The 26,240-nt window shown below is 37.1% G+C and overlaps 2 protein-coding genes across 3 annotated transcripts; both read left to right on the top strand.

The window, feature by feature from the left end:
- The first annotated feature begins 3,164 nt into the window (after window positions 1-3,164).
- Window positions 3,165-12,206, top strand: LOC141288540 (SPARC-like). Its single transcript, XM_073820698.1, has 10 exons — window positions 3,165-3,239; window positions 7,302-7,371; window positions 7,533-7,559; window positions 8,000-8,087; window positions 8,501-8,622; window positions 8,853-8,973; window positions 9,471-9,604; window positions 11,273-11,421; window positions 11,543-11,691; window positions 11,773-12,206. Exons 2-10 carry the CDS (start codon window positions 7,315-7,317, stop codon window positions 11,799-11,801), a joined length of 876 nt encoding a protein of 291 aa, XP_073676799.1. The 5' UTR covers window positions 3,165-3,239; window positions 7,302-7,314; the 3' UTR covers window positions 11,802-12,206.
- Window positions 12,207-18,122: 5,916 nt separating this feature from the next.
- On the top strand, window positions 18,123-25,249 carry LOC141288179 (ras GTPase-activating protein-binding protein 1-like). 2 transcript variants are annotated; one of them, XM_073820278.1, is made up of 12 exons: window positions 18,123-18,253; window positions 19,363-19,479; window positions 19,965-20,046; window positions 20,136-20,309; window positions 21,431-21,521; window positions 21,628-21,718; window positions 21,916-22,126; window positions 22,262-22,363; window positions 23,735-23,852; window positions 24,123-24,248; window positions 24,343-24,452; window positions 24,539-25,249. In XM_073820278.1, the coding sequence occupies exons 2-12, from the start codon at window positions 19,385-19,387 to the stop codon at window positions 24,767-24,769; spliced, it is 1,431 nt and encodes a 476-aa protein (XP_073676379.1). In that variant the 5' UTR covers window positions 18,123-18,253; window positions 19,363-19,384; the 3' UTR covers window positions 24,770-25,249. The 2 variants fall into 2 exon arrangements, with proteins under 2 accessions (XP_073676379.1, XP_073676378.1); XM_073820277.1 differs by having other exon boundaries at window positions 24,120-24,248.
- Window positions 25,250-26,240: the final 991 nt, after the last annotated feature.

Genomic DNA, 26,240 nt, shown 5'->3' with positions numbered 1-26,240 from the left:
CATTTGCACTAGTCAAAATTCCATTCCTGAAATGAAGAATTCCCACAGTTACTAGTGAAAATTCCATTTCTGATATCAAGAATTATCATTTGTGCTAGTAAAAATTTGAACATAAAAAATATAATTGTTGATATTCCTGGAAGTGATTAAAAGTCAAAATGTCTTGCCATAGCAGGATGGCTGTACATTAACACTTACATAAATATGCAAGACTTTGCCAATTCATATACCTCATGGCTGTGAGAAGTTTTGTGTACAGGACACAAAGGTTATAAAATCAAGGAATTCAAGTTAGCAAAAACCAGTGTCCTTAAACAAGGGACCTGTCCTCAAAGTCTACTTCTAGACTGAAGTATCTATAATATTATGCACCTGGATCTCATAAATAGTGTGTGTGTGTGTGTTTTGTGGCAGTAGTTTACACAGTAGCCACACTGGTAGATGATGGGGTCCATTTCCAAATGACAGAGTAGCTCTTGAGACAATGAGATGGTTCACTGTCAAAAGACACATTCAATTTGTGTGGGCTCCTTTCAGCTGATGTAATGACAAAGAGAGGTTTCTCTTGCCAAACACATTCTGTCGTTGTACTTGCCATCACAACTTTTTTGGAGGGTGAAAACGTATTGCTTTATGTACTGACGTTATAAGTTACATAATTTGTTGAACTCAAACAGTTTTAATTATATTTCAGCTTTATCAGCATAAAGCCACCTGAACCTGCTCTACAAAGCATATGATTTATGCACACATCCTCCTATGTAGACGTACAGTAAACTAATGTGTGATGATATATTCCTGTCCAGTGTTAATATTATTTTCTGGTCCAGTTTATATAAAGTCTAAACAGGAACTAGGATGAAAAGAGACCTTGTTCCTTAAAGGATGTGAATCTAGAGCCTGTGGAACTTTATTGAGGAAATGGTGGTCGAAATCCCACCGTCTGGTGTGCAATTCAGAATCTAGCTATTTTCGGTCAGAACCCAAGAGAGGTGTTTCCCGTAAACCAACCAAAGAGGGCTTCTTTCAAAATAAATCAAGAGCCAGCATTTGTGATGCAATATTTTGACACATTTTCAAAACATACAATATTAAATAGTGTAAAGTGAAATATTTTTGCAACATTTCTAATAATAATTTTATGGTGATTCTAAAAAAGGAAATCAGAAAAGAAATGTTTAAAAAAACATTTTATAATTTTGCTTTCTCTATACTGTATATATACTGTATGGTTTTTGTTTCTGTTATGCATTCTATTTTTTCCCTCTATTTTATATCCTATGTAATAGAAATGCGTTTGAAATTGAAATGTGTTTCAATTGCTGTTATAAATTTCAGGGAATCTGTGACCCTTTGTGATCTTCTCAGATCCCACAGACAGCGCCACGTCTGCAGTGCATAGAATAATTACACCTCCTCCGTGGCCCTGCTTTCAGTGTCTGCAGAGGCCAGAATGGAAAATGCCACGTTGCAGAGAAACTATTTTTTTCCTGCGTTGTCTCATCCAGATGTTTCTCTCCTTACTGCTCTGTACACTGAGAAAGAACAGACATTAGCAATCTATAGCAGAGCGAACTGTGAATTTAGGCAGATGCTCATAGCTGTAATGAAACGGTAGGCGTGATTAGTTTAGTCTGCCGGTCAGGACATACAAAACTAAGAGACAGTACAGTGGGATGGGCCCCTAAAATCTCAGACCGGATTTTTTTTTTTCTGAGGATTCAACCATTTGACACCCTCTGCCCAAAAAAGTAAAAAAATGTGCTGCCCGTCTGAAAAACATGCTACATTTGCAGTGAGTCACTATAGATTATATGTTAAAAGCTGTGCTCTTTAGGATCATATATGAGTTTACTTACTTAACAGCAAGTGTTTGACAGAGATTCAATGCAGAAAATCACTGACTCATTTGATCTTATTTGACTGAACACCAGAGACGTTTCTAGTCCAGGTTTTTTTTGCTTTCTTTTTGATAAAACAAAGATGAAGAAAACACGTTACTCATTTTTGTAGCAATAGCCAAAAATTCATTGTATGGGTCATAATTATAGATTTTTCTTTCATGCAAAAAAAACCCATTAGGATGTTAAGTAAAGATCATATTCCATAAAGATGTAAATTTCCTACCATAAATATATCAAAATGCTTTTGATTAGTAATATGCATTGCTAAGAACTTAATTTGGACAACTTTAAAAGCGATTTTCTCAATATTTAGTTTAGTTTACTCTCAGATTCCAGATTTTTAAATAATTGTATCTCTGCCAAATATTGTCCTATCACAAACCATACTTCAATGGAAAGCTTATTTATTTAGCTTTCAAATGATGTATAAATCAAAACAAATTTACCCTTATGACTGGTTTTGGGGTCTAGGGTCACATATATAGCGTATAATAACACTTAAGAATCTTGCATCAAATATTGTTGCTACTATTGTCAAAGTAGCAACCGATTTATAAAATCATTAATACATTTGATCTTTCCCTTACATAAAAAGTACAGATTCATATAGGCCTATATTATGGCTTTTATATATTTATTTATTTTTATATTGGTGCTTTTCTAAGGAAAAAAAAATACTTCTTATCAATAGTTTTTAATTTTACTTAGTGCTCGTTTTAAACTTTAGTCTAACTAAAGCAATGATACTTTTTTAGGGATTTTTAGTTTAACAAGAGTATAATGCACATCCGAGCGGACAAACCCAAACCAGTTTTCTTTTGTTACTCACTCTTCCTTTGCTTCAGCACTGACCTACATGATCTGACATGAAGCTTAATTCAATAATACTTAGCTGGAAGGGAGAGTTTTTGTGGTTCAAGCACAAATTAAGATTTGGCCTGTTATGTCGGCCTATGTTCACTCAATTGGAAGCAGTTTCCAACTCAGTTAAGTTAACTAAAATATTGTTTTTAGTTTTTTTAGAAATAAAAAGTTATGATACAACGCAGTTAGGTTTCCTAAACTATTAAACGAAGTCATGCCTACCGTAAAGTTTAAACATAAATTTAGTTAAAAGCTTGTGCTAGACAGTATACATTGAGTATACAGGTCCACGTGAGATGGATACACAGAGTTAACTGTGGGACGTCCCACCCTAACCGAGTAAAGGGAAGGGGGTTGACTGGACCTGCCCACAGCAAATGTCTTCTGTGTGAACTTGTGTTGCTGTTAGATAGTTTCAGACTCTTTCCCCAGCTGACTTCTCCTCTGGCTTCTCTGTTAGACGGACAGAAGGTAAGATTGTTCATTTGTGTCACCTTCTCATTCTTAAATACTGAATAAGAAAAAATATTAAAGTCTTACAGTCAAGTGTTGATTTACTAATACTTTTAAAACTCATCTCCAAAACAATTCTTATTGATAGTAGTTTGATTTTTGTTTTAGTCCTACTTGCATGTTAAGAAAATTCTACAGTTTTAAAGATGGCATGTGCACATAACGAAAGCACAGATTTACAGAAAACACTGACCTCTTTCTGAAACTCTAGAAACAGGTGTCTGTTGTTTTATATAAACTTTATGTTTTGCATTTAATAATGATACAATCTTTGTAAAATGAATGCCAGGCAAATGTTCGTATTGAAAGTTTTAACCTAAACCGTGTAGTGAAACGCTCAGAGCAACACAATGTTGAGGTATTGTGTGCCACATATGCAGCAGAAGGGTGAAGACAGAGTCAGGGATGGAAGGGGGAAGGGAGAGAGAGTCAGCCCGATAGACCCCTCCCCTTCCAATTACTCCCATCAAAAGGAATGCGTGTTTCCATGGCGATTTTTCACCAGCTGTTTGAGACCATTTCGAACTGAGGCAGATGTCGCTGCTGTAGACAAACAAGAATCGTGTGAAGATAAACTGTCAACCTACAGCTGCCAGAAGGGCCTTTTTTGCTATTTTAAAGATAAAAGTTAAGTTGAAAAACTTTTGGATTTATAAAACTTAATTGCTACATTTAATGCTCGATTTAATATATATATATATATATATATATGCATTTGGAACAATATCTGACAAGATTTTATGAGAAACGCTTGGTACTGCATGGATAATATTTTCCCCCCGGTGTGCCGAAAGATTTTCATTTGAGAAAGATGGCAGAAATAACCATTTTATTGAAACGTTTTACATGCCTTTGGGTGAAATAGAAAAGGTTAAATGTGTTTTTCATCAATTCTGTGTGCAAGGGAATTGTAAACCCTACAAATCAGGCTTATATTTACAACACATATGGATTAGTGAATCAAAAAGTTGTAGAAACTGAAATCAGGTTAGGAACGTGGATCTAGTTTTAACCCCATTTTTAACTCTGTGGCTCACGACTCTCGCTCACCTTGAGGATCAGATAGGAATATAAATGAATAAGTCATATTTTCTCGGCCACAGATAAGGTCTTTCCAAGGTGATATGCTTATATTTATAGGATGAAATTCATTTCCTTTCTCACAGAGTGGATAAAGAGACAGCTAGGCTGTAACAACAAAGCGGTTTAACTTACAAACAGCGGCAGGGGGGGAAGGGTGGGCGACTTAAAAAGGTCAGGTGATTGTTAACTCGGGTTACATGGATGTTTTTTTGCTCAGTCACTCTCTTTGGACTGTCTTTTGTCTACTTCAGAGGTCCCTTGTGCTCCTTTTCAGCAGAGGATACAATTTCCTCTTCTCTCCCACCTTGATTTCAAGGTTTAGCTTTGTAAAAGCAATTCCTCATTACTACAAAAAAACAAGATCGGGTTCCAGAGAGATGAGTTTTCATTTCCAGTTTCGAAACAAAAACCGAGTTGATTTGGCGCTTTTCAGCATTTGCATGTCAAGACAGATTAGTTTGAAACCCCACTTTTTGTCACGTTAACTCAGATGTGACTGCACAGTTTGTTTCAAGGGAGCTTTCAATAAGAAGAAGAGTCTGTTTTCCTCTTTAGCGCTAAACGTCACACAGATGCAAGCGAGTAATTGTGCCGTAATGGACAGGTGGCTCAGGTAGAGGTTTTACTGCTCATGCCAAGTGGCTTCCTGCTCCATAAATCAAGCATGCCCTCTATGACAAACCCTCTGTCCAAGCACTGGGCACTGATGATGCTATTCTGTTTCTGTTTAATACACTAAGACTACCTGGGATGATATTAGAGCAAGCACACCAAAGGTGTGTTTGTTAGGGAAATCAGATGCCGTGTATTGTGTAGTATTTAAATTTGCAAGAGACCCACTGGCAGCGAATCAAATGTGGTGGATACTGTTTTGCAGCTCATTTGTTTATCTAGAGATTGAACCACCTGTTTTGTCACTCCGGAGAGAGAGAGAGACCTCCGTCTGCAGAGCTTCTGGAAAATGACTTTTTGGAAAAAAACAGCAAGTACTGAGCTGATGTTTTCCTCCTGCTTGGTTTACGCCCCACAACCTGCTTACCTAACTAAACTCTAAATTAAATACTGGGTTGAAAAGGCATCCTTTATACCGCTGACTTTCCTTCGGCTCGGGCTTGTTTGATTTTGAATGCGACCTTCCAAATAAAATAAGTTGTTTTGCTCTAAAGTGACTCCACCAAAGTAATGGACTTCTACTTCAGCCAAAAAAATGACCTGCATAGACGTGCCAAGACGTCTCCCGAAAGGAACAGAGCACACCTCCAAATTAATTACGGGACATGATGTCAGGTCATTTCCTTCGTCTTATGACTCACACAGCCTCGGCCTGTTAAAGTAGGACGTTTTTGTCAACGGAAAGCGAAAAGACTCTTTGTCTGCCACGTTTTAAGACGTCAACATTTGAAGAGGGTGACAGAGTCTCTGTAGTTTTCCATGTTTAAGTCTAGAGACGCGGGGCGTCTGACCTCGGCCACCTTCTTTTCCTTTGCCAAAAAAAAACATTGAAGGGCTGTTGAAGGGTTCACACACCTGCTAACATGGTTGTCATGTACTGAATACAAGAGACCAAGCGTCATGCACTTACAAGAGCTCTTCAGTGAAATGACCAACAAATGTACTCAAAAACCAAACCTAATCTATGGATTTTAATGACATATTTAAAGGTTATTGGATACCTAAAACCACATCTGACAACATAACCAACCAAATGTGGTTGGTCAGTGCAAAAATCCAGTATACGTCACCTCACCAGAGAAAAGTCTGTTGTTAGGTCAAGTTATGCCAATTTCTTTGAAAATGACAAGAACTAAAAAACTAAATTTTCACAATGAGAAAATACATTAGTGTAAAATTTACACTTCATTCCAACTTTAACTCACTTTATGGGTTTTCCTTGAAGGAACAAGGCATTTCTCAACCTTGAGCAATAAGCCAAGGAGATTCTCAGCAGTTGCTGGGCAAATTATATTCAGGTCAGTGGTTTCAAGAAGACCCCTTAATTCCCATAAGAATTCTACAAGTCGGCCAATTATGAACGCGCAGATAATATGCAGTAATCCCACCCATTATCCAATAATGCACAAAAGCAGCCCACCACAGCTTGATGGGGTGTAAATTAGCTTTGATTTTAATTGCATACAAAGTCAAAAACCAAATATGTCATGATGCATATTCATCATACTTGCAACAAGAACTTAGCCGATTGGATGCTTCCTCAATAACCAAACACAGTCATGACAGTTTTTATGCAACATTAGCATCTCAATAACTCCTTTCATACTCAGAAAAGGCAGGGTATCCTTTGTACTGTGTTTGCGTTTTGATCTTTAGTGCACCAAAAATGCACAAGTAGATAGAATCGCCCAGTGATGGTCTGTCTATGGCTGCTTTGAACTTCTCAGCCATAAACAAACTATATCTATATTGAAACAGAGAGACGAGGGGAAAGGAAGAGGGATCTCTGGTACAGAGAAAATGGACAGAAGAATGAGTGCTTTCAGACAAACAGCCCCTATCTTCCCGCAGGAGAGTGTCGTTTCTCACGGAGAACATATCACATCAGTCGGTCTTCCAGACGCTCTTTGAGCGAAAGGAAAGCAGTCGAGCTAGCAGAACAAAGACAGACTGGGCTCTTATCTCAATCAGCTTCTGTGTCTGGAGAGACTGACTTCTGTAGGTTAGTTATCCGTCGTTGAGCATACAGAGCAGGTCGCTGGCCCGAGCGCGTGTGGTTCAGAGCCTGATGTCTCGAACTGATGTACTATTGATCTCAATCCACATAAAACGTATGTATGTGTGTGAATCTGTCTTCTACAATTCTCATACTCCATGAAACACACATTACATGCGTAATACTAACATGCAGTGTAAATCCTTGAGATTACCTTAGGGTTTTGGTGTTGGAGATAGAGGATGATGTGAGTTTTTATTTTTGCTTAGGCTGAAACTCAAGATGAGGGTTTGGATCTTCTTCCTGTTCTGCCTCGCTGGCAAGACTCTGGCTGCTCCAGTAAGTAAATCTGAAATGGAACAAAATAAATAATTAAATAAACCATTATAGTATATAAAAGAATTTGCATGAAGAAAAGAGGCCAAAGATAATTTTTATGCCTGTAATGCTCTCTATAATGTTGCTTTTTGACTAAAGTCTATCTATATTTCATTTTACAGGCTGAAGAGGAGCCAGTTGTTGAAGAGGTATGTTATACTAAATCTTTAAAAAAAACTTTCCTTAAGACCAAACTGCATTTTTAAGAAGCCTTGACAAGCCATTCCATTGCCAAAAATAGACAACTTGCCCCCATTATGGGACCAGATGTGTTTACATATGCACATGTTCAGCTTCCTGTTACATTCCCCTAGGGGACTGAAATCCATAAAGTTTGAAAATATATCTGAAAGGGACTAATTACAATTCATTGCTTCCCCACATGTGCACACAGATGCCAGTTGTGTTGAACACAAAAGCAAAATTCTTGTTGTAGCTGTGCAGTAATGTGGGTCATTTGACTCCCATTTGATCTATTTGAAGTTTAGCATTTACATATTTTCCTCACATAAAAGAGGAAAGCGGTTATTTAAAACTGGGTTTGGTTGTACAGGCCATAGCCATAACACTTTTCTATCTCATGATTCAGGAGCTGGAAGTGGGAGCCAACCCAGTCCAGGTGGAGACCGGAGAGTTTGATGAGGCCATTGAAGTCGTGGAGGATGTTATTGCTGAGAGTGAGTTTAATGTCTTTTCCACACCTCAAACTATTTGCTATTGTTTTGAGGCTGTTTCATACACCAAAGTTATACATTTATTTCCTCTCGAGAGATTTATCTGCTGTTTGCAGTATGTCTTCTGTCCTCTGTGTACAAGTTATGTGATAACGTGCACAGATTATATAGAAGTAGGTTGTAGAAGCACACAAGACTATGGGTAATAACAGGCTGCAGCTAAGTCAAAAGTAGACAGCTGTAATTATGCGTTCAGACAGACTATGGTTATCCAGGACTGAGTTGATTCCAGTGCCAGTCTTCCAGCCACATGCCCACCACAAAATATCTAAGTAGTAAGAAATGTAAATCCACTGTTGGAGAACATTTTTGAATATATGCCCTTTAAAGGAATAAAAAATGTTTTCTCCTTACAGACCCCTGCCTAAACCATCACTGCAAGAAAGGCAAAGTGTGCGAGGTTGATGACAGCAACCAGCCCATGTGCGTGTGCCAAGACCCTCTGACCTGCCCCGCCCCAGTTGGAGATTTCGAGCATGTGCGTGTCTTTTCCTTCATTTCACATCTGTCTCATGTCTCCACATGTGTAGTGACAGCAATGCCTAGGAGTACATGCACAGCATTTGAGCAGATTGATTGAAATGTTGCTTTATGCATTGGGCAAATAATGTCAGCAAACATTGGTATAATACCGTGGGGAAATCTAACCTGTCAAGGTGACAGCTGTGGCATTTATGGCTGCTCATATTTACGGCTTTTATTTTGCAGGTCTGTGGCACTGACAACAAGACCTACGAGTCCTCCTGCCACTTCTTTGCCACCAAGTGCGCCCTGGAGGGTACCAAGAAGGGCCACAAGCTGCACCTGGACTACATCGGACCCTGCAAATGTGAGTACATAACATTGAAGTAAAACAAGGCAGGTTTTGAAAGTAAAATCTAGACCACTAACAAACTCGTAAGTGGAATTGAGTGCTTTGGAGTGATTGATGGCTTGTAGCTTTGAGGCATCCCCGTTGCCCCCTCCAAACACTGAGCATAGGACGAGTCTGAGCTTGCCAGTGCTGCTTCACAAAGCAGACCCAATCCCCCTAAATCTTCCTCATCCACCGCAGTTGTACGCCTGATGGGATGAGTCGGGACTGAAGGGCTCAAATGGAGCTCCCGCTGTGGTGTAGTCTCATTGCTAAGCAGGGTGTCTCAGAAAATGTGTTTCTGGCATAAACGAATTAGTTTCTAACAGCTATGACACTAATATTTGCCAGAGGGCTGTAATTTGGCCCCTTTTAGATTCTGAGAGTATAACAGTACAATATGTGCCATAGGCATGCTGTTCGTTTATTATTTATTTAAAATCGATTGTTTTAATGTTTGAATTTTCCCTCAGACATTGCCCCCTGCATGGACAACGAGTTGAACGAGTTTCCCCTGCGCATGAGGGACTGGCTCAAGAACGTGCTGGTGACCCTGTACGAGCGCGATGAAGACAATAACCTGCTCACCGAGAAGCAGAAACTCAGGGTTAGTCAAACTTTGCTCTTTATAGCATGAAAAAACTTTTAAGATGCCAGCATAGGCTCATTGGAAAGACGTGCCTGTACGTACATTTTTGCAAAACTCTACTCATTAAAAACATACCTATGCATACAATTCACTGCAGTATCCAGCTATAAACACTAGAGGCAGTAAAATGCCAACATCTGTCAGGTCTTGTGTAGGTGGTATGTTATTTTCGGACACGACAGCGCATTAAAATTTTTGCAAGACTCACTGGACATTTTGTTTATACTAACATAGTAAACTTGACCCTGGACCACAAAGCCAATCATAAGGGTAATTGTTTTTTTTATTTACATTTATACTTCATGTGAAAGTGATGTATAAATAAGCCTTCCATTGATTTATGGTTTGTTAGGATAGGACAATTTTTGGCCAAGATACAACTATTTGAAAATCTGGAATCTGGGGGTGCAAAAAAATTCAATTTAAATTTTTCCAAATTAAGTTCTTAGCAATGCATATTACTAATCAAAAATTAAGTTTTGATATATTTATGGTAGGAAATTTACCAAATATCTATATGGAACATGGTCTTTACTTTTGGCATAACAGAAAAATCTATAATTTTGACCCATACAATGTATTTTTTACTATTGCTACAAATACGATAAGAGTGGTTTTGTGATTCAGGGTTAAAAAAATCACGGTTTAAACATGTAAAAGCAAGCTAAAATTGCATGGTTGCCTTAGTTAATGCATTTTTAACACTGGTTAGGTTTTGTGTAGGTGGTATATTATTTTCAAACACGATAGAGCATTAACCTTTTTGCACCACTCACTGGACATTTTGTTTCTAACATTGTAAACTTGCTCAGTAGTGCACTCGGTACAGTCCTATGAAACACAGATCACAATTTAAAAAACGTCAAAGACATGTAAAAGCAAACTAAAATTGCATGGTTGCCTTATTTAAAGCATTTTTAACACTGGTTAGGTCTTGTGTAGGTGGTATGTTATGTTCAAACACAATAGAGCATTAACCTTTTCGCACAACTCATTGGACATTTTGTTTCTAACACTGTAAACTTGCTCAGTAGCACACCTGGTACAGTCCTGTGAAACATAAATCAAAATTTAAAAAACCTCAAAGACATAGAAGCAAGCTAAAACTGCATGGTTGCTTTAGTTAATGCATTTTTAACATCGGTTAGGTCTTGCTTAGGTGGTATGTAATTTATCAAACAAGATAGAACATTAAACTTTTTGCACGACTCACTGGACATTTGGTTTCCAACATAGTAAACTTGCTCGGTAGTGCATGCGGTACAGACTTTTATAACACAACTCCCCCCCCAAAATAAATAATGCTTTCCTAGATTTATGTTCATGCAGCAACTTACTGGATGTTTCTTTAAAAGTATCACAAAACATACAAAAAGAAACATTATATAATTTTGCAGAAATGCCACCACAGGGACGTTTTTCCAATAAGCCTGGGTTGCAAAACTTTTTTAGCCTCCAGAATTTTCCTTTGTCCTCTACGTAACAATGTAAACAAAATTTTAACTAAAGTTCAACAGCAGCCTTATCTTAAGGAAGGGAAATGTGCAAAGTGCAATTGAAACAATATAGTCAAATCCAGATGGCAAAACTTCTAAATTGCCTGGAAACTTAATGCTGTGTTTGTAGGTGAAGAAGATTTACGAGAATGAGAAGAGGCTGCAGGCTGGTGATCATTCTCTGGACCTTCTGGCCCTGGACTTCGAAAAGAATTACAACATGTACATCTTCCCCGTTCACTGGCAGTTTGGCCAGCTTGACCAGCACCCTGTTGATGGGTATGTTTAGCTCATTTTCACAGCAGAAATTACCTTGATAGTTTAGTTAAGTGTTATGGTACCAGAAGCTGTTAAATAAAGTTATTAATTTAAAAGTGCATGTGTTTTTGTGTTACATCAGCTTCCTGTCCCACACTGAGCTGGCTCCTCTGCGCGCTCCTCTTATCCCAATGGAGCACTGCACCACCAGCTTCTTTGAGCGGTGCGATGCTGACCAAGACAAGTACATCGCTCTTGAGGAATGGGCCAACTGCTTTGGAATCAAAGAGCGTGAGTTTGTGACTTGCCGTTCATATTTTTAATATGTTTGGTTCGATTTATTCACTAACTTTAGCTGTTTTCTGTTTTCAGAGGATGTCGACAAGGACTTTGTCATCTAAGCACGTCTGCCATTGACGCTTCTTAGTTACTATCGGGGCGAGGTGCTAACCCTTAAGTTAAAATCAAAGTAAAGGTGCTAATTGCGATTTCTAACAACCTGCATATACCACTAAACATTCATAATGTTTAAAAAAAAAGTGCACAATCCACAGTAACTATCACAATAAGTGATTAAACGCTACCCGTTTTTTTAAGTTGGCCAAGCATCTGTTGGACAGGCTGTATTAAAGAGAGAGTTAAATATGATGAACTATGTACGTTGCAACACTTTTTTGTTTTGGAAATGGATCCACAAATGTTTTTTACACTCAGAATCAGGGCTTGAATTGTAAGTTTGATGGTGGAAATGTACAAAAAACAAAATAAAGTTTCCAAATAAATGTTCTTTCTGCTTGCTTTATAAACTTTTAGTTTTGTTTGTTGCACTCTTTGGTGGTGGATTTATTGTTTTGATGTCTTTATTAAATCTGAAAACGTCTTTTAATTTGAGCCCTGAATATCTGCAGGCTGATGTTTTTATTTGCATATTGTTTCCTGTCAGAAATCAGGGCCAAATGTTGAGTGTTTTAAAAGTTGAATAATAAAAGGAAATATTATTTGAAATCAAGAGGACAGAATCTCGCCGGATGAGATTTTTTTTTTTTCTCCCTCCGACATGTTCACATACATTTGCAGTATTTGCCACAATGTGAGCACTATGAATCTCTTTACATGAATAAAAGCTACTGAAATCTCCAACTCAATCTTTGCATGCATTTCTCCATTTATCTTGATCTGTTTTCCCCAGGTATATAATTGCATAAACCATTTATACTTTAATGTTTGCTATGGGCAAAATGAAAAACATTGTCAAACATGATGTTTGCAGATCATTTGTTGTGTTCAGGCACCCAGCATAATTTTAGCATTGAAGTAAATATGAATATGACTACATAAACAAAGCAAAGAAAACAATGCTGCATGGTCAATGGGGCTACAAATCTGGAGCACATATGTTAGTAGTTTCCTCGAGGGTGGAGTGGATGTTTACGTAATTTCCTTTTTGACTTGCGTTTAAAAAATATATTTTAAGACCCTGTATTTAAAGGATTATTTTTAAGCCTACGAACCAATGTGGTTTAACTGTGTTTAACTGTATAATGCTGGTTGGACTGAACAGTTAAATGCAGAAAAATGTCAAGAAATCAAACTGAAACTGCCCTTTTTTAATAATTATTAACAATTATTCAGAATAAAAACTAAAGTAAGATATCAAAGGTCTCACATGGAGAATATTTTCTTAAATATTTTACACTATTCTAGATTCCAAAAGCACAAAACTTGTTTTTTATGTGCTGTAATGTTTCAAACTATTTATTCATATGCTATGTTCATGTTTTTAAGTCTAAGTCAGGCTCGACTATTGTTCAAACTAAAGCAGATTTGAGTTTTAAGTGTGTTGCATGTACTGTATCGCATGAAGCAGTGGGAAAAATAGTTGATGGTCTCAGTGGGGATACATAGTCATGGGAAAGCAGAGCTAGAGAGAGCAGGATTTACCCAGTCACCAGGCTTACCCTTCCAGCCAGACACTCGCGTCAGGAATCTCAAACAATGGCAGAGCTCCAGCCAGAACACTGTGCTGCAGTCCAGCCCACTTCTGCACCGGGGAGGGGGGAAAACACTCGTCTCTGCTCCTTCTTAACCCTGAAAACAGATCACAAAAATGTTTGCATTACTAACACAAGCCCTAAAATCTCAACATGAATCACTAGAACATAAATAGACTAGTATTTTAGCTGATTTGATTAGAATTATGACATATGGTATCACTCGCTACCAGTGTCAGAAATTATTGAGACTGATTTCTTAATGTTTTCGAGTTGATTTTAGTCTTTTCATCCAAAGAACGTTTGATTTTCCAGCTATGCTTGCCTGCAAATACAGATTTAAATACAGAAGCCCATCACAGACTTGGAATAAGGGTTATAAAATATATTTAATGTTCGATATCAATAAAGAAAAGGTAAAACAAAAAGCAGAACAGTGTATTTTTTAGGCTCATTTTAAATATCAGGGCTCTTTTTATGGCATTTTTGGCCTTAACCCTTTGATTTTTTACTTTGATCACTACTCCTTAAACAACCTGTGCTCAGACTTCATAACATATATATTATACACTTAATGTAAACCTGAAATACAAGCATGTCTTTTAAAGAAATACTATTGACTGAAGCAAGTTGTTTCTTTACTAAATGTTGAATAAGATTTTATAGCTGTGTCCATACTTTTTGTTAACACATCAATATAGATTTCACCAGTGTTTATAGTGAATATATAATACATTATTTTCTATCAGACAGAATTGATGCATATGACAGGAATATACTATACTCCAGAACATGTTGAACAGATTAATACAAAATAATGTATTTCTATATTTAGTCTGCGTAAACTTATTTTACATCCTAGTTGATTGCAATAATATTTTTTGTTAGATTAGCTGAACTGCAGTCCAATCTTACTGGTAAATCTTCATCTTGATCTTGATCCAATACAAACAGTGTCCAAACAGACAAGGTCCATCTCTAGTTGTTAAGCTGTTTTAAAAAGAAAATGTTTAGTTAAATTCAACAAATGAAAGCTGGTGATAATCTGCAGGGATTTGATAGTCATGGATTGTTGGTAGATATACCTTTAAAAATGCAAACAAATGATCTGTATCGTTTTCAACCGCAAATTGTTGCATGTATGAGAAGCGTGTCGCCCCCTAATGGACATTTTATTATCTCCAAATATTCATATTTAAATCACAATTTGTAATAAACATAATAAATATACTGAAATCTAGCAAGTATATAATATAATATCTAAAATAAAATAAATCTAGAGCAGTTCAAGGCAATTATGTGTAAATATATATAAACACTAGAAAAATCACTGCTACAAATTTACAAAACTCCAAGTATACATAAAAATAAAGGTGCTTCACAATGCCATAGAAGAACCTTTTTTGTCTTAATGGTTCTATAAAGAACCTTTAACATCTGAAGAACCTTTCTGTTTCACAAACGGTTCTTTGTGGCAAAGGAAGGTTCTTCTGATTATAAAAAAGTAAGAAAGAGATGGTTCTTTAAAAAACCTTTGACTGAATGGTTCTTTGTGGAACCAAAACTGGTTCTTCTGTGGCATTGCAACCAAATGGGTGAATCTCAAGAAGAACCTATATATGAGGAAAAATAAATAAATAAATCATAATTAAAACAAGTAGGTCCATTAAGACTGAATTTTATTTTAAGGGCATTACTTACCCCACAATTTTTATTACTGAATTAAGTCTGGTCATTATTTTATTTTTCAATATCTATATTTTTACTAGAATTATTATTGCAGTAAAGCTAAATTATTATACTGTTATTTTTAATATGCTAAATGAACATAGCATAGCATTTGTTAATCAGCATAAATTCAAATGTGCAAAACAAATATGTGACCCTGGACCACAAAACTAGTCATAAGTTTTTTTTTTTTTAATAAATAAATAAATAATAAATAGCTTAATAAATAAGTATTCCATTGATGTATGGTTTGTTATATAAAATCTGAGGGTGCAAAAAAATCTAAATATTAAAATCTAAATATTAAAAAAAATAATAAAATTGCTATTACTAATCAAAAATCACGTTTTGATATATTTACGGTAGGAAATTTACAAATTATCTTCATGGAACATGATCTTTACTTACTATGCCAATGATTTTGGCATAAAAGAAAAATCGATAATTTTGACCCATCCCATGTATTTTTGGCTATTGCTACAAATATACCAGTTAATCAGCATAAATTAAAGTTTGCAAAACAAATATGTGACCCTGGACCACAAAACCAGTCATAAGGGTCAATTTCTTTTTCAATAAATAATTAATAGCTGAATAAGCTTTCCATTGATATGGTTTGTTAGGATAGGATTATATTTGGTCGAGATACAACTATTTGAAAATCTGGAATCTGAGGGTGCAAAAAAAAAAAAAAAAAATCAAAATATTTGATTTAAAGAAAACATTGCCTTTAAAGTTGTCCAAATAAAGTTCTTAGCAATGCATATTACTAATCAAAAATTAAGTTTTGATATATGTACGGTTGGAAATTTACAAAATATCTTCATGGAACATGATCTTTACTTATTATGCCAATGATTTTTGGCATAAAAGAAAAATCGATAATTTTGACCCATACAATGTATTTTTGGCTATTGCTACAAATATTGCTACTTAAAACTGGTTTTGTGGTCCAGGATCACATATATCAGGAACATAAATAAATAGAGTAAGACCATTTTCTGAATTGTAATTTTGTTAGGACATTAATTACCCCACAATTGTCATTACTGAATTGACCTCAGACATTAATTTTATTCTACGCTATCTACTTACTAGAATTCCTATTGCAGTAAAGCTAAACTATTATACTGTTATTTTTAATAAGCTATATTAACATAGCATAGCATTTGTTAATCAGCATAAATTCAAGTTTGCAAAAGAAATATGTGACCCTGGACCACAAAACCAGTCATAAAGGTACATTTTTTTAAAATAAATAATAAATAGCTGAATAAATAAGCTTTCCTTTGATGTATGGTTTGTTAAAACAGGGAAATATTTGGCCAAGATACAACTATTGGAAAATCTGGAATCTGAGGGTGCAAAAAAAATTTTAATATTGAGAAAATTGCCTTAAAAGTTGTCCAAATAAAGTTCAGCAATGCATATTACTAATCAAAAATTATGTTATGATATATTTACGGTAGGAAATTAAAAAAAATATCTTCATGGAACATGATCCTTACTTATTATGCCAAAGATTGTTGGCATAAAAGAACAATCAATAATTTTGACCTATACAATATTTTGGCTACTGTGTGCTTTTTTGTGGTAAACAAATAAATAAATAGAGTAGGACCATTTTCTGAATTGTAATTTTTTTTAGGACATTACCCCACAATTGTCATTACTAAATTGACTCTGAACATTAATTTTATTCTATGATATATACTTAATAGAATTCTTACTGCAGTAAAGACATTATATTGTTATTTTTAATAAGCTAAATTAACGTAGCATAGCATTTGTTAATCAGCATAAATACAAGTTTGCAAAACAAATATGTGACCCTGGACCACAAAACCAATTAACCAGGGTCAATGTTTTTCTAAATTAATAGCTGAATAAATAAGCTTTCCATTGATAGAACAATATCTGGTCAAGATACTATTTGAAAATCTGGAATCTGAGGGTGCAAAAAAATCTAAATATTTGATTGAAAGAAAAATCGCCTTTAAAGTTGTCCAAATGAAGTTCTTAGCAATTCATATTACTAATCATATTACTATTTTGATATATTTACGGTTGGAAATTTACAAAATATCTTTATGGAACATGATCTTTACTTGATCTCCTAATGATTTTTGGCATAAAAGATAATTTTGACCTATAGGCTACAATGTATTTTTGGGTACTGCTGCAAATATACCCATGTTCCTTAAAACTTGTGTGGCCCAGGGTCACATATATCTATACATACTTAATTAAGTAATTAATTAATTAAGAAAAATAAACAAACAAACAAACAAAAGAGTAAGGGCATTTCCTGAATTTTTTAGGACATTAATTACCCCACAGTTGTCATTAAATTGATTCTACACTATTCTTTTATTTTACTAGAATTCTTACTGTAGTAAAGCAAAATCATTATACCTTTATTTTTAATTAGCTAAACGAATATATCATAGCATTTGTTAATCAGCATAAATTCAAGTTTGCAAAGAATATATTACCAGTACTATTTAGCATTTTAACAAAAATGAGGTAAATGTGTTCAGCTGTAATGAAAATAATTAAAAAATGCCTTGCTTTCTGAGGTGAAATAAGACATGCATTGTAGTTTGTCTTCTAAGAATCACCCAAATACTTTCTTCGTAGTTTTCTCACATGTCTTAGAAGGGTATCTGAATATACTGTACAGTTTCTAATCTGCCAAGGCATCACCTGGCAACTCATTAGTTTCGCAAACAAAAATGCGCAAAGCAACAACACGAGCAGCTGCTGCGTAACGTTATTCTCCACATTGTTCACGTCCGTGCGGGCCTAACAACCTTGGTCTGTTCCTTCCTTTCACTCTCGTTTTCAATAGGTTGCGAACAGTCCGTATAGCCGACGTTAATTGGTTCATCTGGTGGGCTTTGCGAGAGAACGACTTCTGAATGGATGCGCGAATCCACTCTGTCGATTTGATTGGCTGCTGGCTCTGCGATCAGGCGGACCGCTGATTTAGTAAGAGCTAATGTGAAACCGGCAATTCGCCACACACGCTGCTGCTAGTGTCTGAGCTAAAGCCTCACAGCTACCGGCGCAGGAGGTGCTTCACTCAAATCACTTCAAACTCAACCACAACACACATTACTGATTCCCTCTTGGTAAGTTAATTTTTTGTTTTAATATATAGTGTTTATTTTTTTTTTGCAATCGTCTTAGCGCACGTATTATCTGTTAGCTTGTGCGCAGCTAATAGCCATGTGCTTTATGTGACGGCTTTGTTTTATACAAGTGTGCGATTTCGCCGGTTTTCATCATAAAAACACTCGGATTATAAATAAAACGCTTTAATCGACGTCTGAAACGGTAAAACTTACGTTAGGCCGCTGGGTGGGCTTTTGTTGGTCGACGCTCTTGAGGATTAGCTTTAGCAGCATTTCTCTCACCACCAACCGACATTTCCGTCAAAGAGAGATCCCGCGTTTGACCAGCCATCAAAGTACAATGTCCGTCTTTTACGTTGTATTTCCATTCAAAACCACTTACACTTATTTTTTGTGTATAATCTGGTCATTTTCTATCGATAAGGAACATCTCGTCCAAGATTATGCGACAAAAGTGCTGGGCACGTGTCTGATTTGTCAATGACGATTTCAGAAAATCACGTTTTGGCTTAAATTGTCAATTAATTTTAATACGTTTGCTTTTAAGATCATCATATATCTCAGTGTGGTCACAAAGCAGTCGGTCTTAAGATAGTAACGCGGCGTGTGGTGTTCGGGCCTAACGTTACTTAAGTCCGTTTCACAATGGATCCTTCTGATCAAGACTCAGTTTTCCATTGGCAATAATGTCCCACCCTACACGACACGATGAGCAGCTAAACCAGCCGATCTGCGAGGAATTTAAATGCTGTTCTTATAGGGTGTGACTATTTCTTATGTTTAGAAACCATTATCAGCCTCGTTGCGTCTAGATCTTGATGAGCTTAACAAAGGGATTTGTTTCGGTTTCACTTAAACGGTATTTTCTGGGTTTTCCTCAGCATATCTAGTTTACCTCTATAAATAAAATGGCTCAGACAGGAATGTGAATTGTCATGAACATGTTCAGATCCATATGACTCTTTCTTGAGGAACACAAAAGGAAAGGATCCTGACAGGTCCTTTTGTCCTCAGGAGAAAAATCATGGATTTGGAAAAACACGAGTAGTTAAAAAGTTGATTTTCTTTATTGGAGGTGATTTTTTTAATGAGTCATTTTGTTTTAGCTGAAACCAGTTGACCAAAGAAATGGTGATGGAGAAGCCAAGTGCCCAGCTTGTCGGGCGAGAGTTTGTCCGACAGTACTACACCCTGCTGAACCAGGCTCCTGACTACCTGCACAGGTAAGAATTTGCCACCTATATATTTAAATTTCAGAAATCCCTTACTTGAAGGATTAGTTCACTTCCAGAAAAAAATAACAAAACCGATAATTTACTCACCCCCTTGTCTTCCAAGATGTTCATGTTTTTCTTCAGTCCTAAAGAAATTGTTTTTTGAGGAAAAAATTTCAGGGATTTTCACCATAAAGTTGACTTCAATGGTGCCTGTGAGTTTGAACGTCCAAAATGCTGTTTCAGTGCAGCTTCAAATGGCTCCAAACAATCTCAGTCAAGGAATAAGGGTCTTATCTAGTGAAAATGAACAATTTAACAATTAAAAAAAAAAACAATTTATTTACAACTAAACAAAGAAAGAAGTGAACATCTTGTATGACAAGGGGGTCAATATATTATATATATATATTTTTTTATTCTGGATATGAAGTAATTCTTTATAATGTAGCAGGAAATATTGCAATACATTTAAACATTTCTTTGTCTTTCAGGTTTTACGGCAAGAACTCGTCTTACGTACACGGTGGTCTGGACAACAATGGCAAACCAGTTGAAGCAGTCTATGGGCAGTCTGTGAGTTTTAATACAAGTATTGTGAATGTTAAATGCCGTTTATGATTTGGTGCAATAGCTCAATGTAGGTTTTTTTTCTTTCTGAACAGGAAATCCACAAGAAGGTGATGGCTTTGAGCTTCCGTGATTGTCACACTAAGATCAGGCACGTCGATGCTCATGCCACCCTGAACGAGGGAGTGGTGGTGCAAGTGTTGGGGGAGCTGTCCAATAACATGCAGCCCATGAGGAAGTTCATGCAGACGTTTGTTCTGGCTCCTGAGGTATGAATGTTTCTTCATAAATGTGTTATCAGATTGAATTGTTAGCATGGCCTCGGGCGAATTAAACTGTTGTCTTTGAACATATGCCAGTGCGGGCATAAATCATTTAAAATGTGAGGTTGCATAGAGCGAAGCATGAATTACTAGAACCCAAAAAGTGAATATGTGAGTTGACAGGCGTCATGGTAGGTTTTAATAAAAACAGTGCTTGCAGAAACAGACAAATCAGATTTGAGTCTTCCAGTCTGCATGAACTGGAAATTCAGAGAGAAACTAAATGGTGAATGAGGAAAAGATGTTCTGCCCAAGCCAAAAAATTGCCATCAGTCGATAGGATAGAACAACATTTGAAATCTTGAATTGGAGGGTGCAAAAAAAATCAAAATACTGAGAAAATTGCCTTTAAAGTTTTCCAAATGAAGCTTTTAGCAAAGCATATTACTAATTAAAAATTAAGATTTGATATCTATGGTAGGAAATGTACGAAAAATATCTACATGGAACATTTTATAATTTTGACCCATACAATGTATTTTTGGCTATTGCTACAAATATACCCATGCTACTTAAGACTGGTTTTGTGGTCCAGGGTCACAAGTTTTACAAAAACAAATGTTTTCTTTGGTTAACATAGATGAATTGCTCTCCACAAGACTAGTAATGTGCTCTAACAAAGTATATGGGATCAATTGTGATTTTGTGTGGACTTAAAAAAATTGTCTAGATATTGATCCTGTGTGGACTAGAGTAAAAGCTTTCTTGCTAGCTGTAGTGTCCAATTCTTACACTCCCCATTTGCAGTCTTTTCCATTTATTGACTTAACTGAACTTGTTCACCATTGATATGGGAGATTTATTATCATCTGTTAACACAATTAAAAGTCCCTGTACAGTATTCTCACACAACTAAAAAGGTCATAGACATTCTGTGGCGGAAAAGTGTGGTAACATTGGAATTAAAACTCTTAAATCAGTTTTTGTGTAACATCAGCTTGTTCTGATCTTCAGTGTTTGATTAGTGCAAGTGTTGGCTCATAAAATACTGTGATTTTTGGCAAAATAAGGGCCAATTTTTATTCATTGTTTTTTTTTTTTTTATTTATCTTGCTGTAATCTTTTAGGGAACAGTTGCAAACAAGTTCTACGTACACAATGATATCTTCCGGTACCAGGATGAAGTATTTGGAGACTCCGATTCAGAACCTCCTGAGGGTGAGCAGCTGATATTATTAGTGTGTTTGGGGATCTTCAGAGTAATCGGTCTTGCAGTTGCTCTTGCTGTGAGCAGATGATTTCATTTATCTCCTGTTGTTCACAGAGTCTGAGGAGGATGTGGAGGAGCTGGAGCGGGTGCACTCACCTGAAGTGGTCCAGGAGGAGTCTGCTGGGTACTACGAACAGTCACCTTGGTAACTAGCATTAATTTCTGTGGCTCATTTAATCTAGTTGTTTGGTAGTTAAGCAGGATGCAAGCTATGCAGGTGTGTTGTAGGTCAAAACAAATCACACTTCATTTTTGATCAGTCGCTACATGAGGAACTTTACAGTAACCTCTAGAAATAAGGGTGACCGTATGCAAACGTCATACAAGTTTGTGTGTTTACAGCGTTGAACCTGAGGGCCCGCAAGAAGAGGTGTCCGTAACCCCAGAGCCCCTGCCTGAGCCAGAAGCAGAGGTGGAGCCTGAGCCAGCAGCTGTGGAGCTGAAACCGGAGCCCATCAGCGAGCCAGAGGTTCACATTGAGGAAAAGATTCCGAGATCTCCCCCTTCGCCTACACCTGCTGACACGGCACCCGCCATGCCAGAGGACAACCGGGTAAGACCACCCTCATTCATCACTGTCTTTTGGGTTCCTCTTGTGTCAACAGACCTGTATTTGTGAAGATGTACAGTCATCACAAACCGGATAAGTGAGATCACCTGTGAAGTCAAGCGTTTTCGTTTTTTTTAGCCGTCTTCATGGGCTTCAGTCACTAGCAAGAATCTCCCACCAGGAGGAGTGGTCCCCGCCACAGGAGTCCCTCCACATGTTGTCCGAGTCCCATCTACGCAGGTAGACGTTCACAATCAACTCTGTCACTCTCGAGGAATATTGTTTTAGGGTTAACCTGGCTATTGGTATAGGAAGTTGCTTTTTCATTTGTTGAAGATCCACTGAAGTGCTTTGAAACATGCAGCATTATTTATGGCTTGCTGTAATTTTAACCGGAAAATATGATCCGCTCCGTGCTATCATCTCTAGGGACCGGAGAAGGATGTGTGCACGCTGCGGCGATTTGTGTAACAACACGAAACCAGTCTTCATTCGTCCCAATGGAATGCATATTTACACTGTCTGAATCGTTCCCTATCCTCTATATAGTTCACTACATGCCATTCACCATACAGAAGATACAAATTCTGTGAACAAGTGACCGATTTCAGCTTCAGCGTCTATGTAGTCTGTAGGGGGCGAGGCACGTTGGATTCTAGAGAGCATTTGATTGGACAACGTTTGAGCAGCTGAAGTGCAGGGTGATGTTATCAGAATTGTTGATTTGTATTGGCAGAAGTTAGAGACTACGTTTTGTATGCTTATGTTTTAAATGCATATTTTGTCATTGTTTTGGGGCACACTAGCTTAGAAAGGATTCACTTCCAGAGCACAAATCATCCTTTTCTCATCCAAGATGTTCATGTCTGTCTGTCGTAAAATGCAGTTTATATGCAGCTTCAAAGGGTTCTAACAATCCCAGCCGAGGAAGAAGGGTCTTATCTAGCGAAACGATTTATTTATTTATTTTTTTTATTTTTTTTAAACTAATCCATTTTGCTAAATAAGACCCTTCTTCCTTGGCTGGGATTGTTTAGAGCCCTCTGACGCTGCATTTAAACTGGATTTTAGAAGTTCAAACTCATGGGCACCACTGAAGTCTACTATATATAAACAATTTCTTTACGACTGAAGAAAGACATTAACATTTTGGATGACAAGAGGCTGAATATCTGTACATTTATGTTCTGGAAGTGAAATTCTGCTTTAAGTGTCTTTATAACTGCTTTGTTTTAATGCAAGTAGATGGCCATTTTAAAATCTCCTAACTTAATTTTATGTAACTTTGTGTAGCTTAATATTGTATGTTTTATATAGTTTTTTTTATTTTTTATTTCACTTATACAACTGTGACCCTCCGGTCTTGAAACTGCAATATATTAAGTCGTCAAATTGCAAAATCAATAGGATCATTGTCTGATCATGCTGTATAAAATGAACTCTACAGTGGGTTTCTTTTTTTTTAATTGACGGGATCAAATTTCTTCTACATTCCTTGAGGCTATTTTGCTTATACTATAATAGGCTGTATTTATTTTTATTTTTTTGTGTGGAACCACTATAAATGGTTTCATTGCACTAAGTGATTAATTGTGTTTTTGTGTTCCTTAGCCGCGTGTCGAGGTAAAAGCAGAAACACAAACCACAGCACAGAGACCCCAGAGAGACCAGAGGCCACGTGACCAAAGACCAGGACCCCCTCCAGCCAACAGACCAGCAAGACCAGGAGGTGTGTTGTGTTTTTTTTTTTTTTTTTTTTTTAAACAAAAGACTTGATTGATAAATTGCAAAATTAGCCAATCTTGTTGGCTCTGGCAAAGCTCCCTAAGGCAGTCTGAGCATTGTAATGAACCTTATTTCTGCATATAAATAGCGTCTCCCACAAAATTGAAAGCTAAATTAAAAGCACATCATGGCTGGTCCTCCAGCAACCTGAAAGGACATGCATCATATGCAGATGGCAGTGCCATTTGTCTAATGTGTAATCTCTGGTTAGCAGTGCGCGAGGGTGAGAGTGGAGAGTCAGAGGTGCGGCGAACGGTCCGGTATCCCGACAGCCACCAACTCTTTGTCGGAAACGTACCTCACGACGTGGATAAGAACGAGCTCAAGGAATTCTTTGAACGTAAGCAATACAAGCATTGTTTTTCAACTCAAAACTGGTTTTAAAATGATCAAATTCTCCTGCATTGACTTGCCTGCTCATTTCTCTTGCACAGAGTACGGCACTGTCCTTGAGCTGAGAATCAACAGTGGTGGTAAGCTGCCTAACTTCGGATTCGTGGTATTTGATGATGCTGAGCCCGTGCAGAAGATCCTCAGCAATCGGGTATGTGTGACTTTCAGATGTTGTGCAGTACAGGATGTTCGGACTAACGCAGGATCATCAGAATGACCTTTTCTTTTATGCTGTAGCCTATTAAACTGCGAGGAGACGTTCGCCTGAACGTAGAGGAAAAGAAGACCCGCTCTGCTCGTGAAGGTGACAGGCGAGACATCCGCCCCAGAGGCCCGGGGGGACCGCGCGACAGGGTCGGCGGGTCAAGGGGACCGCCAACCCGTGGAGGCATGGCTCAGAAACCCAGTTTTGGAGCGGGTCGAGGCACAGGACCCAGCGAAGGCCGTTACGCAGGACCACGTCAGTGAGGCAGCTCCCACGTCATTCACTGCTGATGCAAGTCACCCTGGTTAACACAGATGGCTTCCCTGTTCCCTGTCTCCATCCCTCACTCCAGGACCCAGGAGTGTGATGATTCTTCTTTATCTGGACTCTTCCTTTTATTTCTGAGTTTGAACTTGAATTTGTTGTAGAAAAACAAAACTACTTGAATTGGGGAAAGGAGAAACCTAGCATTTTGGTTTTAGCGTTCTCTCCCTGTTTCTTAAAGGAACGTGTTTTTACTGCTTGGGCAATCCTGTGTATTGCTAGCACCCGCTTTCAGGTCAAGTGCAAGTATGGTTTTATTTGGAATTGTTGCCAAGTCAAATCATGGTTGTGTGTGAGTGACTATCTAGCATGTAAAGAATCCTGTTTGCCTTCTACTGTTGCACTTCATCAAGAATGACAACATATTTTAACAACTCCACTGTTGAGAGAACAAAATAAACTCTATGTACTATTTTGAAGCATGGGTGTGTCTTGTCTGGGGGAAGAAGTACGGACAGGGTTCCTATAGCCATCGGGAAAATGTGGAAATACAAGAATTGGACTTCCAGGCTTGGAACTACAACTTAATTTAGTGTTTTTTGTAACTTATAGACCAGGGTTCCCCAAATCTTACCCTGGAGGTCCAATGCGCTGCAGAGTTTAGCTCCAACCCTGATCACACTCACCTACCTGTTATTCTCTAATGATCCTGAAGACCATGATTAGCATGCTCAGGTGTGTTTGATTAGGGTAAGAGCTAAACTCTGCAGGAAAATGGATCCCGAGGTCCAGATTTGATGATCCCTGTTAAAGACAATGGATTGTATTTTCTGATAATTTTAAGTAAATTACATTTTAAATTAAAACCAGATTAACTATCTAGAACATTGTACACAAAATATGCCAAAATTGAAAGATTTGTTTTAATTTCCACTGTGACAGTGCATAGTCTCTTTCAAATTGAAAAACAAAATACAGTTGGAGATTTGACATTTGAGGCAAGACTGCTAATATTAAAGTTAAAAGGCAAATATGAAATGTAAAATGCAAATAATAGTGACAATTCAAATTAAAATGCAAAGTTTCATTTACGTTTTCAACCTGTATGCAAATGTGTTAATCATGGGGTGGGGCATATTGAGCAAGAGACATAGATTTGACACTAATCAATTTTGGCATATATTTTGTTTTCCATAATGACACTTGATCTGGTTTTCATTTTTTATAATTGAGTTTATTTGAAATTGACAAACCTTCCATAATAGAACATTTTGAACTGCACTAAACAATTTTTAAATGTTGGTTATTTAAACATTTGAAATGGGGAGCAATCCAAAACGGTTTTCAAGTTTTAGTGTTTTTAAGAGTAATTAAAGTTTTGTGCCCCCCCCCCCCCCCCCATATCCAGAATTTTTATTTGGTTTTTTGTAAAGTTGTTTTTAAAATGCTTTTACGTCACTAACGAATGAA

Source organism: Garra rufa, chromosome 16 (assembly GCF_049309525.1).
Source record: "Garra rufa chromosome 16, GarRuf1.0, whole genome shotgun sequence".
Taxonomy (NCBI): domain Eukaryota; kingdom Metazoa; phylum Chordata; class Actinopteri; order Cypriniformes; family Cyprinidae; genus Garra; species Garra rufa.
The sequence above is the reverse complement of the archived record's forward strand: the minus strand, read 5'-3'. Positions and strand labels throughout refer to the sequence as shown.